Raw genomic sequence first — 19,059 nt, 5'->3', positions numbered from 1 at the left:
TGACCCGCAGCAACTAGGGAACAGCTACTGCTGTAGGACTATGGGGACATGGGAAGCAAGCCCCCATATTTCCCAACCCAATAAAATTGAATATGCGGATAATGGCGGCACTTCCCATGTGGCCCCTCTGCTACCACTCCGGGCCCTTAGACATTACAGACTTTATGACCTGGTGTGGCTACTGTGTGACAAGTGTTGGCCATATTTACACACATAGGGGGGGATTAATTAAGAATGGTGTAGGTCAGTGGTCTTCAACCTGCGGACCTCCAGATGTTGCAAAACTACAACTCCCAGCATGCCCGGACAGCCGTTGGCTGTCCGGGCATGCTGGGAGTTGTAGTTTTGCAACATCTGGAGGTCCGCAGGTTGAAGACCACTGGTGTAGCTGAACGTCTTTTTTACCCCATTAATCCGTGTGGTGAAAGCTGTGTACCTGTCCCAAATGTATTTAAAGGGGTACTCCGGTGAAAACCTTTTTTCTTTTAAATCAACTGGTGGCAGAAAGTTAAACATATTTGTAAATGACTTCTATTAAAAAATCTTAATCCTTCCTGTACTTATTAGCTGCTGAATACTACAGAGGAAATTATTTTCTTTTTAGAATGCTCTCTGATGACATCACGAGCACAGTTCTCTCTGCTGACGTTATTATAATAATAATAACACTTTATTTATTGTTGTCCTTAGTGGGATTTGAACCCAAGTCCCCGGGACTGCAAGGCAGCAGTGCAAACCACTGAGCCACCATGCTGCCCTTAGCATGCATGTGCTATGCATGGTTGCTAAAATGGACAGAGATGTCAGCAGAGAGCACTGTGCTCGTGATGTCATCAGTGTTCCAAAAAGAAAGGAATTTCCTCTGTAGCATTCAGCAGCTAATAAGTACTGGAAGGATTAAGATTTTTTAACAGAAGTAATTTACAAATATGTCTAACTTTCTGCCACCAGTTAATTTAAAAGAAAAAAAGGTTTTCACCGGAGTACCCCTTTAATGGTGCAGGGCGAGTGATAATTATCGTGCCGATTCTTACTTCAGTACTCCACTTTGTATGGAGCCCCTCCGGTGACTTTTTTTTAACCCATGCAACAAAATGTGTGACTTTTTTTTTATTAATGCTATCCACAGCCAGTTTTGTAAGCCAGGTCAGGACTGGTGTAAATTTGCGAAAAAATGTAGGGCCTGGCGACAAACTGTTCGACAATCGCACATAATAAACTCCAGACCACTGTAAAAAGTTATTTTGCAGTGACTATGGTGTAGCTACACAATTTTTTTTAAAAAGCTTCTAAAGCAAAAGTTGCAATGAGAAGTCTCTAAACAGCATCGGAGACGAACTGTGCGGCAAATTTACACCTCAAAAACAGGATAAAAGCAATAAGAAATTTAAGAAATTCCCTCCATACTGTATAATAATACTTCCTATTACTTGGCATATATAAAGATGGACACTTAGGGTAAGTTCTCAAGTGGCGACTTTCTGGACTAATAATTCTGCCGCATCTAAATTCAGTTGTCTTGAATTAACCCAAAATATAGTGATGATAGATAGATAGATAGATATAAGATAGGTAGGTAGATAGATAGATTTGAGATAGATAGATAGATATGAGATAGATAGATAGATATGAGATAGATAGATAGATAGATAGATAGATAGATAGGAGATATACAAAAAACTAAGTTGCTGCAGCACACAAGGCGTAGTGTCAAGTGATTTTTATTCCAATTGCTACGTTTCAGCCGCCCATGCGGCCTTTTTCAAGCACCCTGCCTTTTCTATAGATATGAGATAGATAGATATGAGATAGATAGATATGAGACAGATAGATATGAGATAGATAGATATGATATAGATAGATAGGAGATAGATAGATAGATATGATATAGATAGATATGAGATGAGATAGATAGATATGAGAGATAGATGTGAGATGAGATAGATAGATATGAGATAGATAGATAGATAGATAGATAGATAGATATGAGATAGATAGATAGATATGAGATAGATAGATAGATAGATAGATATGAGATAGATAGATAGATAGATAGATATGAGATAGATAGATGAGATAGATAGATGAGATAGATAGATATGAGATAGATAGATATGAGATAGATAGATATGAGATAGATAGATATGAGAGATAGATAGATGTGAGATGAGATAGATAGATATGAGATAGATAGATAGATAGATAGATATGAGATAGATAGATAAGAGATAGATAGATAGATAGATAGATGAGATAGATAGATAGATAGATATGAGATAGATAGATAGATATGAGATAGATAGATAGATAGATAGATAGATATGAGATAGATAGATGAGATAGATAGATGAGATAGATAGATATGAGATAGATAGATATGAGATAGATAGATATGAGATAGATAGATAGTTAAGAGATAGATAGATATGAGAGAGATAGATAGATATGTGATAAATAGATAGATATGAGATAGATAGATGATAGATAGATAGATAGATAGATAGATATGAGATAGATAGATAGTATAGGAAATATATAACACATAGGACAGTGCCTCACCTTGTACGCTTTCACAAATCTGACAAAAACTGGGAAGAATACAGATGGAGGAGTGGTTTTAGGATTTTCACCAAAATATTTGACTACATCGTCAAAGGCATCCTGCAAGATGAGAAAAAAATGAGGTGCTGCGGACCGCACATTCCTAGAATTGTCTGCATCACATGATCATATGGTTGTCTGTATCACATGATCATATGGTTGTCTGTATCACATGATCATATGGTTGTCTGCATCACATGATCATATGGTTGTCTGCATCACATGATCATATGGTTGTCTGCATCACATGATCATATGGTTGTCTGTATAGACTATTACTTGACTCATTAAGGGTATAGGAACTCCGCCGCCCCCTCCACACGGATCTTTTATGCTGTATTGTATACATCTCACTTTATACATGAAGCACTATGACATTCACGTGGTATAGATATAAAACAATGTTACCATTAACCCCTAGTCACCTGTGAGATTTTTGCATCGTCTTGTAATTTCTTGAGCCTTCCTTCATTATTCTGTATGAATTCTTTAAGCATCACGTTGTGGTCGTGCATGGTGTATTCTCTCTTGGTCAGATCCATCCCTCTCTGCAGTTCTTTTACATCCAGAAGGACATTTTCTAGCGAGACTGGAGGGGGAGCAGATAACAGCGATCAATAGAGAACAATGGGGCTGACAACACGGTCAATGAGACTCTCAGATCTGCACTTCCACACTAGTGCCAAGTGAGGGCGCTCATGCTACATAACACAAATGACATAACAGGAGAGAAATTGGTTTATTGTGCTATAAAACAAGATAATTGAGTGTAGGAATGTGTATAATGAGGCAGAGTCCTCTCGGCAGCTATTCATCTGCTGCGGGGTCATGTGTAGTAAACACTGCCATAATGAACCATATACACAGAATTCCTCCATTGACTTCTAAATGGGCAAAACAGCATATATTAGTAAAATTCTCATTCACGGATGATGCCAGCATACAAAATGATAAATTCATGGTTCCTTCCCTTTCATATTATTCGGTACAGCCTTGAATTCTCCAATGCTTCATTGAAATAAGCCATAGTGATCTCCATTGTTCTTTGCTTTGGATTTGATGCATTTTCTTCCAATTAATTTTAATAGAAAAGTCAAAATCTGCAGCATATTTGCAATAAAACTGCAGCACGCGAACGACCATGAAAGCAGAATTATCATTTACAGTTATGGCTATATTCACACCTGGCAGACTGGTTACCGAAATGTCTTCAATTGTCCTGTTGATCTAATTGGGGGTTTACAGAAATCCATTGCGCTTGTTGCTCAAACAATGCCCCCCCCCCTTCAGATAAAGGAAATTGGTTTCAGTTGCAGAATTTTCTGCAACAAGTCTGCAGTATGTCAATATACCCTAAGGATTTTTTTCCCAACCAGGGTGCCTCCAGCTGTTGCAAAACAACAACTCCCGGCATGCCTGTCTACAGCGGCATTTCCCAAACAGGGCGCCTCCAGCTGTTACACTAAAATTGCCAGCATGCCTGTCTACAGCAGCATTTCTCAACCAGGGTGCCTCCAGCTGTTGCAAAACTACAATTCCCAGCATGCCTGTCTACAGAAGCGTTTCCCAACCAGGGTGCCTACAGCTGTTGCAAAACTACAACTCCCAGCATGCCTGCCTACAGCATTTCTCAACCAGGGTGCCTCCAGCTGTTGCAAAACTACAACTCCCAGCATGCCTGCCTACAGCAGCATTTCCCAACCAGGGTGCCTCCAGCTGTTGCAAAACTACAACTCCCAGCATGCCTGCCTACAGCAGCATTTCCCAACCAGGGTGCCTCCAGCTGTTACAAAACTACAACTCTCAGCATGCCTGCCTAAAGCAGCATTTCCCAACCAGGGTGCCTCCAGCTGTTGCAAAACTACAATTCCCAGCATGCCTGTCTACAGCAGCATTTCCCAAACAGGGTGCCTCCAGTTGTTGCAAAACAACAACTCCCAGCATGCCTGCCTACAGCAGCATTTCCCAACAAGGGTGCCTCCAGCTGTTGCAAAAACTACAACTCCCAGCATGCCCGGACAGCCGAAGGCTGTCCGGGCATGCTGGGAGTTGTAGTTTTGCAACAGCTGGAGGCACCCTAGTTGGGAAACATTGCCCTAAGGGTATGTTCACATGGCAAAATCCCGATGGAAATTCTGACTGCAGTTTCAAATCCTGCTCATGCACAGGAAACTGTCTGCGTGAATAGACCCTATAGGACAGGAGATTGCGGGGGGCCACAGCGCTCGGACCCTCCCAGATCTAAAACGTTTCTCCTATCCTGCGGATAGGGGATATGTTTTTCTGTACTTATCGGCATGGGACTTCTCCTTTAATGCCAGGTTCCCCCATAGCTTAAAGCAGTGTTTCCCAACCAGGATGCCTTCAGCTGTTGCAAAACTACAACTTCCAGCATGCCAGGACAGCCGTTGGCTGTCCGGGCATGCTGAGCGTTGTAGTTTTGCAACAGCTGGAGGCACCCTAGTTGGAAACAATGATTAAAGGGGCACTCCGGTTGCAATTTTTTTTTTTCAAATCAACTGGTGCCAGAAAGTTCAACAGATTTGTAAATGACTTTTATTAAAAAATCTTAATCCTTCCAGTGCTTATTAGCTGCTGAATACTACAGAGGAAATTATTTTCTTTTTGGAACACAGTGCTCTCTGCTGAATCACAAGCACAGTGCTCTCTGCTGACACCTCTGTCCATTTTAGGAACTGACCAGTGCAACATATGTTTGCTATGGGGATTTTCTCCTACTCTGGACAGTTCTTAAAATGGACAGAGATGTCAGCAGAGAGCACTGTGGTCGTGATGTCAGCAGAGACCTCTGTATTCACAAAAAGAAAATAATTTCCTCTGTAGTATTCAGCAGCTAATAAGTACTGGAAGGATTAAGATTTTTTTTATAGAAGTAATTTACAAATCTGTTTGTACTTTCTGGAACCAGTTGATTTAAAAAGAAAAAAAGTTTTCCACCGGAGTACCCCTTTAAGGGATTTACTATAGTTCATACAGGGAGGTCCTTAGTTCAGAACCCTCACTTCTTGGCCAAAATGAGGGCCTGTTTTTATTGTACATTACAACTGACAGTCTATTTGTCATAAAAAACATTCTTAAAAATAACTACTGTCCAAATTAGAGACCACCTTTAAAAAGGACACCTCCGCGTCTACCATCCTTACCTGCGGCAGCTTTTTCCACGTAATGAAGTTCATTGAAGAAAAGGGCAACCTGTGGGTACTTTTCCCGTACTACATTAGAGATATAGTGCAATAAGGTCTGTTTTCTGTCTGTCGACTTTGTATCCAGAAGCTGCCGATAAAAAATGATTACAATAAAAATTACAATGTAGAAATAAAAAGATAAACAATATGGCCACCTTCTTATTAGTATTGTGATAAGACATATTGGGATTAGTATTAGACGTATTTGGATTGCAGTTGTTAAAGGGGTATTCCAGGAAAAAACTTTTTTTTTTATATCAACTGGCTCCAGAAAGTTAAACAGATTAGTAAATTACTTCTATTAAAAAAATCTTAATCCTTTCAATAATTATCAGCTGCTGAAGTTGAGTTGTTGTTTTCTGTCTGACAACAGTGCTCTCTGCTGACATCTCTGTCTGTCTCAGGAACTGCACAGAGTAGAAGAGGTTTGCTATGGGGATTTGCTCCTAAACTGGGAGGTTCCCGAGACAGGTGTCATCAGAGAGCACTTAGACAGAAAAGAACAACTCAACTTCAGAAGCTCATAAGTACTGAAAGGATGAAGATTTTTTAATAGAAGTAATTTACAAATCTGTTTAACTTTCCGGAGCCAGTATATATATATATATATATATATATATATATATATATATATAGTTTTTTCCTGGATAACCCCTTTAATGATAGTAAAATAGGCCAGCCCGTGTGTTGAAAAGCAGGGGTTTTGCAGCTCTGTATCAGATTATTGGTATAGGCTGACAATTCGGGGCCACCTGCCCTCATCTAGGTGAACATATCATGTGTACATACCAAGTCCAAGCTCTGAAGCTTAAAGCCGTAGACGGCGCCGCGCTTGCTGCTGTTCATGTAATTTCCAAGCGCCAAAATAATCTACATAGAGAAAAAGGAAAGGATAAGAAGATCATCCATATTCCATCAATACATCCAGAATCCATTCAGTGCAGACTGAGTCCCTACATACCTCTAGGATTTTCTTTAGTTTCTGAGATGATTTAATCGAAACAGATGCAGCTATAATGGCGTGAAGTTGCTGTGAAAAGACAGAAGCAATATTTAATGATAGTGCAATGTTCTCATACATGTACACACATACAGTACAGACCAAAAGTTTGGAAACACCTTCTCATTCAGAGTTTTCTTTATTTTCATGACTATGAATATTGTAGATTCACATTGAAGGCATCAAAACTATGAATTAACACATGTGGAATTATAGACATAACAAAAAAGTGTGAATATATGTCATATTCTAGGTTCTTCAAAGTAGCCACCTTTTGCTTTGATTACTGCTTTACACACTCTTGGCATTCTCTTGTTGAGATTCAAGAGGTAGTCACCTGAAATGGTTTTCACTTCACATGTGTACTGGTGTGGAGGAGGAGGTGTGATGGTGTGGGGGAGGAGGTGTGATGGTGTGGGGGAGGAGGTGTGATGGTGTGGGGGAGGAGGTGTGATGGTGTGGAGGAGGAGGTGTGATGGTGTGGAGGAGGAGGTGTGATGGTGTGGGGGTGCTTTGCTGGTGACACTGTTGGGGATTTATTCAAAATTGAAGGCATACTGAACCAGTATGGCTACCACAGCATCTTGCAGCGGCTGCTATTCCATTCGGTTTGCGTTTAGTTGGACCATCATTTATTTTTCAACAGGACAATGACCCCAAACCCACCTCCAGGCTGTGACCAAGAAGGAGAGTGATGGGTGCTGCGCCAGATGACCTGGCCTCCACAGTCACCGGACCTGAGCCCAATCGAGATGGTTTGGGGTGAGCTGGACCGCAGAGTGAAGTGCTGAGCATCTCTGGGAACTCCTTCAAGACTGTTGGAAGACCATTTCAGGTGACTACCTCTTGAAGCTCATCAAGAGAATGCCAAGAGTGTGCAAAGCAGTAATCAAAGCAAAAGGTGGCTAGAACCATTCATTCATAGTTTTGATGCCTTCAGTGTGAATCTACAATTTTCATAGTCATGAAAATAAAGAAAACTCTGAATGAGAAGGTGTTTCCAAACTTTTGGTCTGTACTGTATATGCAATGTCATTCATACATATATACACAATCACATTCATACATTCACACATACATATACACTCAATCACATTCATATATATACACACAATAACAATAATACACGTGCACACAATCACATTCATACATATACACGCAGAGGGGTACTGAAATTCAATAAAAAAAAACTACTTGTCCACGGGACTAAAACGGAGCAAAATCTACTTGTCCCTCATGACGATCCACTTGTCCCGGCCAATTTTCGCTTTTACGCTCTAATTTTTTCCTCCTCACTCTATAATAGCCATAACTACCTACTATAATGATACCTTTTAATTTTTCAATTACATATTCTCCAAACTAAAATATATATATATATATATATATATATATATATATATATATATATATACGGTATATATATATATATATATATATATATATATATATATAATTGGTGAAGTGAAATTGAAATAGTAAAAGATAATTTTGCAGATTTGTTGGTTTTCTTTTCTACGCCATTTACCTTGTGGTGGAGGTAACATGTTGTTTTGATATTTTAGGCCGGCCTGATTACAGCGATACCAGATTTGTATAGTTTCCGTCATGTTTTACAAATTTTTAAAAAATTCTGAACTTTTTAGAATTTTTTTAATTGCCATTTTTTGACCCCTGTGGCTTTTATTTTATTTTTCCGCATACCAAGCTGTATGAGGGCTATTTTTTTGCGCCATAATCTTTTTTTTGTATAGGTACCATTTTGGTATTGATGTGACTTTTTAATCGCTTTTTAACTTATTTTTCTGGGATATTATAAAAATTGCAATTCTGTGTTTTTTTTTTTTTTGTTTTTTTTTTACATTTACGTCATTTACCGTAGGGGATACATAATATTATATTTTAATAGTTCGTACAATTACTCACGCAGCAATACTAAATATGTTTATTATTATTATTATATTTACATGTTTTTATATAGGAAAAGTGGGTGATTTGAACTTATAACATGGAACGGGTTAATGTGTGTCTTTTTTTACATTTTATTAGACTCTTAGGAGGAAGGATCCACCCCCCTAGCCCACCAGGGAGCCATTCACATGTCCCTTTAGATCTAAAGGGTTAATTGCCAGCCGTGGCTGAATTATGCAGACCCACGCTGAATTTAGACAGACTTGAGAGTGTAAGATAAGGCTTCAAAGGAACCCGGCTCAATCGGCGCTGAGCGACCACAACAGCTGAACGGTTAAAAGGAATTTATTTGACCAGATTGCAACGCGTTTCGCTGCGCATGCGCAGCGAAACGCGTTGCATTCTGGTCAAATAAATTCCTTTTAACCGTTCACCTGTTGTGGTCGTTCAGCGCCGATTGAGCCGGGTTCCTTTGAAGCCTTATCCTACACTCTCAGGTCTTGACTGTTCTGTTCTCCCTAAGCTAGCTCCTCCCTTAGTTTATATAGGAGGTCTTTTGGGGGGGTCCTATAGGTCACCACACAAGTCACCCGGTCACGGACACCTTCCCTGGTTAAACAGGCTTAGCAACAATATTTAACACATGCCTCAAAAGATTAACTAACTCATAACATAAGAAAAGAAAATATTGTATATTTAAAGGGGTACTCAAGTGGAAAAACTTTTTTTTTTTTTTTAAATCAACAGCGTACAGGAGATCACGGTCGCCCCGTACAGGAGATTGCGGGGGGGGGGGGGGGGGGGGGGGATAAGTTATTTCACACTACAGATATCCTTTTATAGGGGTACTCCGGTGAAAAACTTTTTTTAATTTAAATCAACTGGTGCCAGACAGTTAAACAGATTTGTAAATTACTTCTATTGAAAAATCTTAATCCTTCCAGTACTTATTAGCTGCTGAATACTACAGAGGAAATTATTTCCTTTTTGTGAACACAGAGCTCTCTGCTGACATCACGAGCACAGTGCTTTCTGTTGACATCTCTGTCCATTTTAAGAACTTTCCAGAGTAGGAGAAAATCCCCATAGCAAACATATGTTGCACTGGTCAGTTCCTAAAATGGACAGAGATGTCAGCAGAGAGCACTGAGCACATGATTCAGCAGAGAGCACTGTGTTCCAAAAAGAAAAGAATTTCCTCTGTAGTATACAGCAGCTAATAAGTACTGGAAGGATCAAGCTTTTTTAATAGAAATAATTTACAAATCTGTTTAACTTTCTGGCACCAGTTGATTTAAAAAAAAAGTTTTCCACCGGAGTACCCCTTTAACACTTGACAGTCCATAAGAGGGATGTGGATCCAGGGGACACTGCAATAGAGTCCGCCAGACAGGACAGCAAGGGTACAGGGGTGCAACTCCTGTACTGGGCCACCACACAATCACAGCTTTATACCTATACACACACAATCTCATACATACGCACAATCACATTCATATACACACGCAATGCAGTATGCCTGCTCATTAGAAATCAGCAAACTTACAGTAAATTCGATTCGTCACGAACTTCTCAGCTCGGCAGTTGATGACTATTTAGCCTGCATAAATGAGTTCAGCTCTCAGGTGCTCCAGTGGGCTGGAAAAGGTGGATACAGTCCTAGGAGAGAGTCTCCAGCCCACCGGAGAACCTGAAAGCTGAACTAATTTATGCAGGATAAAGTCAGCAACTGCCGAGCTGAGAAGTTTGTGACAAATCGAATTTACTGTAAGTTCGCTCATCTCTACTGCTCATTGTGACCCAGTCATCTAGATGAGACAGTGACGAGGAAACAACCCTCATCCCGCACCCTCTATCTCACAGTATGCACATCACAGCTCACCGGTGTCAGCATCTGGATGCTCTCGTTGTAGTTCCCGATGAAGGCCATGATGGTCATCTTCTGCATCAACCTCTCGATCTTGCTGAACTGCATCATAAATCGGTCCTCGTCCGATAGGTTCTCCAGAGGCTTCTTCTCCCGCTCGTACTGCCGAAAGACCTTCACCTCCGCCTCTGTTGGCAAGAATCTCATCAAACATTCCACAAAGTCCACCGGTAATGTCTTCAGGTCAAACCTAAGATAGGAGAGAAGACAGAAATAATCAGAATCATACCGCAACTTATAATTGAGGAAGCCATTGGCTGTACTGAAAAGGATCTGTAGGTTCTCATCCATTATTCTTCTTTGAAATGTAGGAATAAATTGACAACTGGGCGTGACCATTCCTTTGTCAATAGGGTGTATCCTTATGACATTATCAGCACTGATTGGACAGTGTCAGGCTGTATAGGGACACACCCTATTTTAATAAAGGAATAGTAACCCTCGGTTGTCAATTTATTCGAACATTTTCAGGAGGAATTAGGGTCCATTCACACCACGTTTTTGCAATACAGTTACCGTATATGTTTTCAATGTGAAAAACTTACCGAACCGTATTGAAAACCGTATGCATTGACTCTCCATTGAAAACCATATGCAAAAAGATGCATCAGGTTGTGTCCGTTTTGTATGCCAAAAGATGCATCAGGTTGTGTCCGTTTTGTATGCCAAAAGATGCATCAGGTTGTGTCCGTTTTGCATCCTGTATGGTTTTGTCAGTTTTTTTTCCCGTGCCCAAAACCGTAGCCTACCACGGTTTTTGGTCCGGGTCAAAAACTGTATAAAACGTATACGTTTTTTTTTTTTTTTTTAACATGGGAGTCAATGGGAACCGTACAGGCGGTTCCATCCGGTTTTCACCATACATTTTTTGACTTTGCACAGTTTTTTTTCTTGGAATTTTAATGAAACAAGTGAAACTTTATTAAAAATGGAGTGAAAAGTTAAAAACGTATACTTTTTGTCTTTAAAAAACAGATTCAACCGGACATCATTTTTCAAACCGTATACGGGTTGAAATTTGTACACACGTTTTGATACAGTTTAGTCAGGTTCTGAGGAATCAATTTTTCATCAAAAACCTGATACAGGAACTGTATTGCAAAAACGTGGTGTGAATGCAGCCTAAGGGTACGTTCACACGCGGGTTTTCCGCTGCGTATTTGAAAGTGGGCGGGCTCTTCCCGGCTGTCCACAGCAGATTTTCCGCGGCGGAATTTACGCTGCGGAAAATCCGCCACAGTCCCGTCTGACTTAAATGGGGCTTGCGGCGGATTTTCCACAGTGTACATTCCGCTGCGGAAAATCTGCTGCAGACAGCCGAGAAGAGCCCGCCCACTTTGAAATACGCAGCTGAAAACCTGCTAAAAAAATTACAGCAAAATGCTGGGCACTATTCGGCAACCCACCAGGGGATAAACATTTTCCCTGGTGGTCCAGTCTGAGTCTGGACATGTTCCATGCAATGCTTCAAGCAGGCAAAACCCCCATAATATGGTGTCATATAGAGGTATCATATAGAGTGCCTAGGGTCCCTAGTAGGGTGTTTTAAGGACTCTTATAGATTTGGTATACACGGCTAGTAGGGGGGGCCAAATCAACACGTCTGTGCCTAATTCCTGCCAATATGGTGCACGCAACAATGACATTTGCACCGTTGTTCCAGGTATAAACCTGTATATGTACATGAACGCAGTATATACAGTGTATGTGGTTGGTAGGGAATGGGGTGGGGAGGTGGTGACTGCTGGACACATCTATCACCTTTCATTGTTTTGCTAAAACAAAGAAAAACTCAGACGTCAAACAGAGCGCGGAGTTAAAGATCTTTCTTGGAAGAGACAGAGAGTCTGGAAGGAGCTGGACGGAGAATATATCACTAAGATACATAACCTTCTGCTGATATTAATTGGAAAGAACACGGAGACGGCCATTATTGATCCGCCAAAGGAAATGCTTGACTTCATCTGCAATTGTGTTAGTAGGGGAAATATGCATCACTTAGCTGTCTAGACCAGAGATAGGAAAGTTCTCCTTTCAGATAATAAGTCCCAGCATGCCTTGCCAATTACACAATGGCCTGAGTTGTGTAGGTTTTCTGTATGTGGCTCATACACAAAGGGCTCATACATAGGGCTGTAGTACAGAGCCATAACATGGCACCTATAGATTTCTATGGGGCTCTTCTGTGCCTCCAAATGCATCTTGAAAGCATTGCTTGGCCTCAGAAACAATGTATATCTTCACCATGTTGTGCTGTTTCTGCAGATCTGTGGTTGACCACCTTGTTCCATTAAAGGGGTATTCCAGGATTTTTTTTTTTATTTGACTATGCTACAGGGGCTGTAAAGTCAGTGTAGTTCATAATATAGTGTCTGTACCTGTGTGTGAAGTTTTTTCACAATTCTTCTGTGATTTTCACCCCAATATTTATTTTAAACAGCATACAAAATGACTGTTGTCTCGGATTTTTCCCAGCTTGCAATGCGGCCGAGACCTGACTCACTAGTCAGCTGATGACAGGAGCCTGTCTGATTCAATAGGTGGAGCGATCGCTTGGTGGGAGAGAGATCAACTGCAACTAATGCAGCAGCTGTAGGCACCCTGATTGAAAACCACAGGTCTTTTGTTTCAATGGGTGGGGTGGCTGATGTGTGGGAGGGAGGAAAATGGAATTCTGGGATTTGTAGTAAAAAAAAGAAAAGTCAAACAGGAAATACAAGTTCACAAAAAGCTAGCCACAGTATTATGGTAATCTCACAACAGTAATTTAGCCTCAAGACAAGTGCAGATCCTTCCTAAGTATGTCCATTACTGTCTGCCAGGTACGTACTAAAATCACCTTATCGTGGAGAACCCCTTTAAGGCAAATGGTGATCTGGCCCAACAGCTGATTCTGTGTCTGCTACCTTGTAGCTCTATGCAGATTTTTTTATAAAAATATTTAAAGAAATGTTTATGGGGCCTCACATCTCTCCCCTGACAGCAGATATTGGCGGAAATAAAGATCAAGCAGTTGGATTTTAACATGCCTGATCCCTTTGTTTTTTTGGGAAAATAAGCAGTTGCCTGAGCCATTGAGAAAAAATGCTGAGATAAGCATGAATGTGTAGATTTTGGAAATCCCTTTGGAGCATTTCATTCTCATGAAGGTTCATACCTCTGCATTTTTTCATGGGCATATCTATAACCTCTATGTAATCAATCAGATTACAGCAGAAGAGGAGTGTGTTGATCTTGTGGGAGACAAGTGACCTACCCACTTATATACCTTCCAGGCAGCATGTGACATCTGGCAGCGAGTGGAGGGACTAGGTGGGAATAAATGATAGGAGTGATGACAGCAGCAGAAGATGAGAGTGTTGGTCTTGTGAGAGGAAGTTACCTGTCCACTCATATAATTATGTGAATAAGGACCAGGCTGCATGTGCCATATGGTAGTGGGACTGGTTGGAAATAGATGACAGGAATGATGATAACAGCAGAAGAGGAGTGTGTTGATCTTGTGGGAGACAAGTGACCTACCCACTTATATACCTTCCAGGCAGCATGTGACATCTGGCAGCGAGTGGAGGGACTAGGTGGGAATAAATGATAGGAATGATGACAGCAGCAGAAGATGAGAGTGTTGGTCTTGTGAGAGGAAGTTACCTGTCCACTCATATAATTATGTGAATAAGGACCAGGCTGCATGGGACTGGTTGGAAATAGATGACAGGAATGATGATAACAGCAGAAGAGGAGTGTGTTGGTCTTGTAAGAGGAAGTGACCTGCTGCATGGGGCAAAGGACAAAGTCATCATGAATGTGGACATAGCTGGCAGAAAAACTGACGGCAACGGGAGAAGAGTGGGATGAATATTTGTGAGGACACAACCTTTCCACTTGTGTCCTTATGTTAGTGAGGACAATGTCACAAATGAATCGCCGTAATGAAATGAAAGGTCCTAAACAACTGCTAGAACAGCAGAATAGCCAGCAGTAGCGAGCTGTATTGCCAGGATTCTATAAAAACCGCTGCAGATAGATTATGGTTGCACCTTGTTATGAAACCAATTTCTCCTAATTATAGTGTCTCCTAGTTATTTTATATGGGTCACTGGCCAAACTTTCTGTGAGTCAAGCAAGGAAAATAGCTGCAAGCAGTGAGCTCAGTAAATTGCATAAAAGGATCTGCGATAATCTTATAAGCCGCAGTATTCATGCTCCCCCAGGTCCGCGTCTTACTGTTGGATAGCTCGGCAGATCTCCTCTGCAGCCTTTCCTGCTTTTCTCAGGGTGATGGCGAGGTTTTTGGCCCGGTTTGCTTCCAGTAGTGTCACTTTGCTAGAGCCTTTAGGTGCCGCTTTTTGCTTGGTGGAGCCAACATCAATGGCTGGGCCTTGGGCTTTTGTCTTGAAGATTTCTTCAAATTCATCTACATTTAAGTCCTAAAAACAGAAATAATTGTTACAGACTGCAAGGGGTACTTTAAGCCTAATGTATGGTAGAAGAAAAAGCACAAAAACATTTATTCTGCATTCTAGCTCCTGAAGTCTAGCCAGGTAATAAGATCACCAGGCTCCACACCTTTCCTCTGAAAAGTCATGGGAAATGTAGGCAGCATTAAGAAATCCTTTCTGTGAGCAACGAGTACGGCTAAAATCTCATGCCTGCCACATCAGCCAAAACAGGTAAGCACGATGCATACATAAGAACCTCTACATTATTCTCCTATTATAGCCTAAACAACACTATATAAGCAAAATTTTTTTTTAAAAATGATGCCCGCCCCCTTTCAAATACGCAGCGGAAAACCTGCTAAAAAATCAGCACGTACCCTAACAGAGGAACAACACAGTTCTAAGAAAAGATGCCTCAGAATTGTTGTTCTATGGGGAAAGCATCTAATCCAGCAAGCTCAGTGGTCTCAAACTGTGGCCCTCCAGATGTTGCAAAACTTCAACTCCCAGCATACCCGGACAGCCGTTGGCTGTCCGGGCATGCTGGGAGTTGAAGTTTTGCAACATCTGGAGGACCACAGTTTGAGACCACTGAGCTAGATGGAGCGTCTTATATTGCCATGTTCTGTAGGCTCGGGCCTACAAGTAGAACTCACTCTAGGGGCCCACCGTAAAGTTACATGAAAATGGGGGAGATTTATCAAAACCTGTGCAGAGGAAAAGTTGCCCAGTAGCCCATAGCAACCAATCAGATCGCTTCTTTCATTTTTAACAAGGCCTCTGCAAAATGAAAGAAGCGATCTGATTGGTTGCTATGGGCAACTGGGCAATGTTTCCTCTGCACAGGTATTGATGAATTTACTCTATGAAAAGAGAAGATCCAGCTCACAAGAATATAGTCCCAAAAAATCCAAAATACTTTATTTATCAGATACAAAAAGTATAAAATTAAACAGGTCCTAAAAACATGACAATAAGTCTTAGGGGGTTTAGGTGTTCTGGTATCTACCTGGGTACGTGAGTAGTAGCCGAGCAAAAGAACTTTGCAATGGCGCTGATGGTTCCAATTGGGAAGGTAATAAAATAACGGGCGGGTTCCTTAAAGGGGTACTCCGGTGAAAACCTTTTTTCTTTTAAATCAACTGGTGGCAGACAGTTAAACATATTTGTAAATTACTTCTATTAAAAAATCTTAATCATTCCAGTACTTATTAGCTGCTGAGTGCTATAGAGGAAATTCCTTTCTTTTTGGAACACTGATGACATCACGAGCACAGTGCTCTCTGCTGACATCTCTGTCCGTTTTTGCAACCATGCATAGCAGATGTATGCTAAGGGCAGCATGGTGGCTCAGTGGTTAGCACTGCTGCCTTGCAGTGCTGGGGACTTGGGTTCAAATCCCACTAAGGACAACAATAAATAAAGCTTTATTATTCTTATAATAACGTCAGTAGAGAGCACTGTGCTCGTGATGTCATCAGAGAGCATTCCAAAAAGAAAATAATTTCCTCTGTAGTATTCAGCAGCTAATAAGTACAGGAAGGATTAAGATTTTTTAATAGAAGTCATTTACAAATATGTTTAACTTTCTGCCACCAGTTCATTTAAAAGAAAAAAGGTTTTCACCGGAGTACCCCTTTAATGGGAATAAAATCCCTCTCTGACTTGGACAGAACACCTCGTGAAACACCAGAATTGACAAGTTGTGTAAGTTCATCCTGAGATAGCTTGGTAGGGTCATGTGAGATAGATGAGTAATAGGTGGTATCGGACAGAAGTCGGTGACCCTCAATGATGTAATCCTCCCTGTTGAGTATTACAATTCCTCCACCCTTGTCAGCCGGACGAATGGCAATAAGCTGGTTATCAGAGAGTGATTTTATGGCTGACCTTTCGGTGTATATCAGTATGTGTGTATTTCCTCTGGGTAGTCTCCTTAGTAAGATTGTCAAAATCTGTTAGTACTAATGCCGAAAAAGTATCAATAAACTTTCCCTTGGCATGGAGGGGATTAAGGAACCCGCCCTACCGTTATTCTATTACCTTCCCAATGTTCACAAAAACACCACAACCTCCCCGGTTGACCCATTATATCTGGCATTAATTCTATTTCCTCCAATTTTTCCCATTGCATTGACCTACTTCTGCAGAAGCATGTTACCAACCTAAAATCATATCTAAAAGACACCACAGACTTCATTAAATCCATCCTAGAAGCTAAATGGGAACCAGAATACCTTCTCGTTACAATGGATATAACATCCCTTTATACCGTAATTAAAGGAGTATTCCAGGCAAAACCTTTTTTTATATATATATCAACTGGCTACAAACAGATTTGTAAATTACTTCTATTAAAAAATCTTAATCCTTCCAATAGTTATTAGCTTCTGAAGTTTTCTGTCTAACTGCTCAATGATGATGTCACATCCCGGGAGCTGTGCATGATGGGAGAATATCCCCATAGGATCTGCACAGCTTCCGGGACGTGAGTCATCAGAGAGCAGTTAGACAGAAAATAACAACTCAACTTCAGAAGCTAATAACTATTGGATTTTTTTAATAGAAGTAATTTACAAATCTGTTTAACTTTCCGGAGCCAGTTGATATATAAAAAAAAAGTTTTGGCCTGGAATACCCCTTTAAACATGAAGAAGGTATAAATGCTGTTTCACACTTCATTTCAAATGACCCCCTGACGCCCACAGCCCAGGTGGACTTCATACTACAGGGACTCCGTTTTATCTTGACACATAATTACTTTGAGTTCTTGGGCCAACTATATATATGCAAAACATCGGGAACACAATGGGGTCCAAAGTGGCCCCGCGCTTTGCAAATCTTTTTGTGGGGTTATTTGAGAAGGCATAGGTTCACTCTCATCACTTATTTCCCAACTGCATATTTTACCGACGATATATAGACGATATTTTTATTGTCTGGAAGGGTGACAGGTCCAGCATGGATGACTTCCTTACACATCTCAATTCTAATGACTGGTCTCTACAGTTCATACAGACTGTTTACACACACAACGCTGAATTTTTGGACGTACTGGTATCCCATGACAACCACTCCCTCCACACGAAACGTTCTTCAAACCCGTTGACAGTAATAGCTATTTGAGCTTTGATAGCGGCCATTTTAAAAAAATGGCTATGCAACGTGCCCTACGGGCAGTTTAAGAGAATTAGGAGGAATTACACTAGAGACGATGACTTTGTCTTTCGAAGTGACGTCTTGAAGGCCCGTTTTGAGGCTAATGGTTACCCCTGCTCTCTAGTGCAGTCCTCCCACAATAGAGCTCTCTCCCTCAACCAGGATGTCTGCCTACTGCCAAAAACTGAGCAACCTGCCATCACCACAGATCCCTCAGCCAACTTCATTACCACATATAAAAGGGAACACAAAGACATCAGGAAAATACTGAAATACTGACCAAACATTGGTCTATCCTACTGCGAGACCCACATCTCAGCGGAATTCTTCCGCCAAAACTCTCTCTCACTTTTTGCAGGGCACGCACCCTATGTAATCTGATTGGCCCCCAGTAAACTCAGGTCTAAACCTCAATTGACCAATCCCTCCATGCTCTAGGACTTGGGAGCTTTAGGGGCGGATTATCACGATGCAAATGCTGTCCACTTATCACACAGAAATGCAAAGAATTCTCCTAAACCGTTACTGGGGAGGCCGTTCCTCTAAAGTAATTCCTCAATTGTGGGTCGCAGTATAATGTATACATGCTTCAATGCCCTTGCAATAGACAGTATGTGGGTAGAACTATACATTTCTTCAGGGAACGTATGAATAAACACCGCAGCAATACGGCACACGGATTTCTCCTGCACAGCGTTTCGCGACATATGACATCACAACGGAGATTTTAATGCAATTCCGGCTACTCCCATTGAGCACATTGCCAAAGATGTAATCCAGAGGTATAACACTTTGAGAAGATGAGAACACTTTTGG

The 19,059-nt window shown here is 41.0% G+C and overlaps 1 protein-coding gene across 8 annotated transcripts in view; it reads right to left on the bottom strand.

Annotated features, from left to right (window-relative positions):
* FMNL2 (formin like 2) overlaps positions 1–19,059 on the bottom strand; it is a 358,580-nt gene that overhangs the window by 25,505 nt on the left and 314,016 nt on the right. For all 8 annotated transcript variants that reach the window (XR_008847349.1, XM_056536955.1, XM_056536957.1 and 5 more), the window contains 7 exons: positions 14,870–15,072; positions 10,601–10,835; positions 6,769–6,837; positions 6,597–6,677; positions 5,766–5,895; positions 3,027–3,190; positions 2,560–2,661 (listed from right to left, as the gene is read on the bottom strand). Coding sequence is in view for 7 of the 8 variants with exons in the window: in XM_056536955.1 (XP_056392930.1) it covers positions 2,560–2,661; positions 3,027–3,190; positions 5,766–5,895; positions 6,597–6,677; positions 6,769–6,837; positions 10,601–10,835; positions 14,870–15,072 (984 nt within the window). In the remaining variant the exon portion in view is untranslated. The remainder of the gene's footprint in view (positions 1–2,559; positions 2,662–3,026; positions 3,191–5,765; positions 5,896–6,596; positions 6,678–6,768; positions 6,838–10,600; positions 10,836–14,869; positions 15,073–19,059) is intronic.

The sequence above is a fragment of the Hyla sarda genome, chromosome 8, assembly GCF_029499605.1.
Source record: "Hyla sarda isolate aHylSar1 chromosome 8, aHylSar1.hap1, whole genome shotgun sequence".
NCBI lineage: Eukaryota > Metazoa > Chordata > Amphibia > Anura > Hylidae > Hyla > Hyla sarda.
This window is presented reverse-complemented; position numbering and strand designations above follow the sequence as displayed.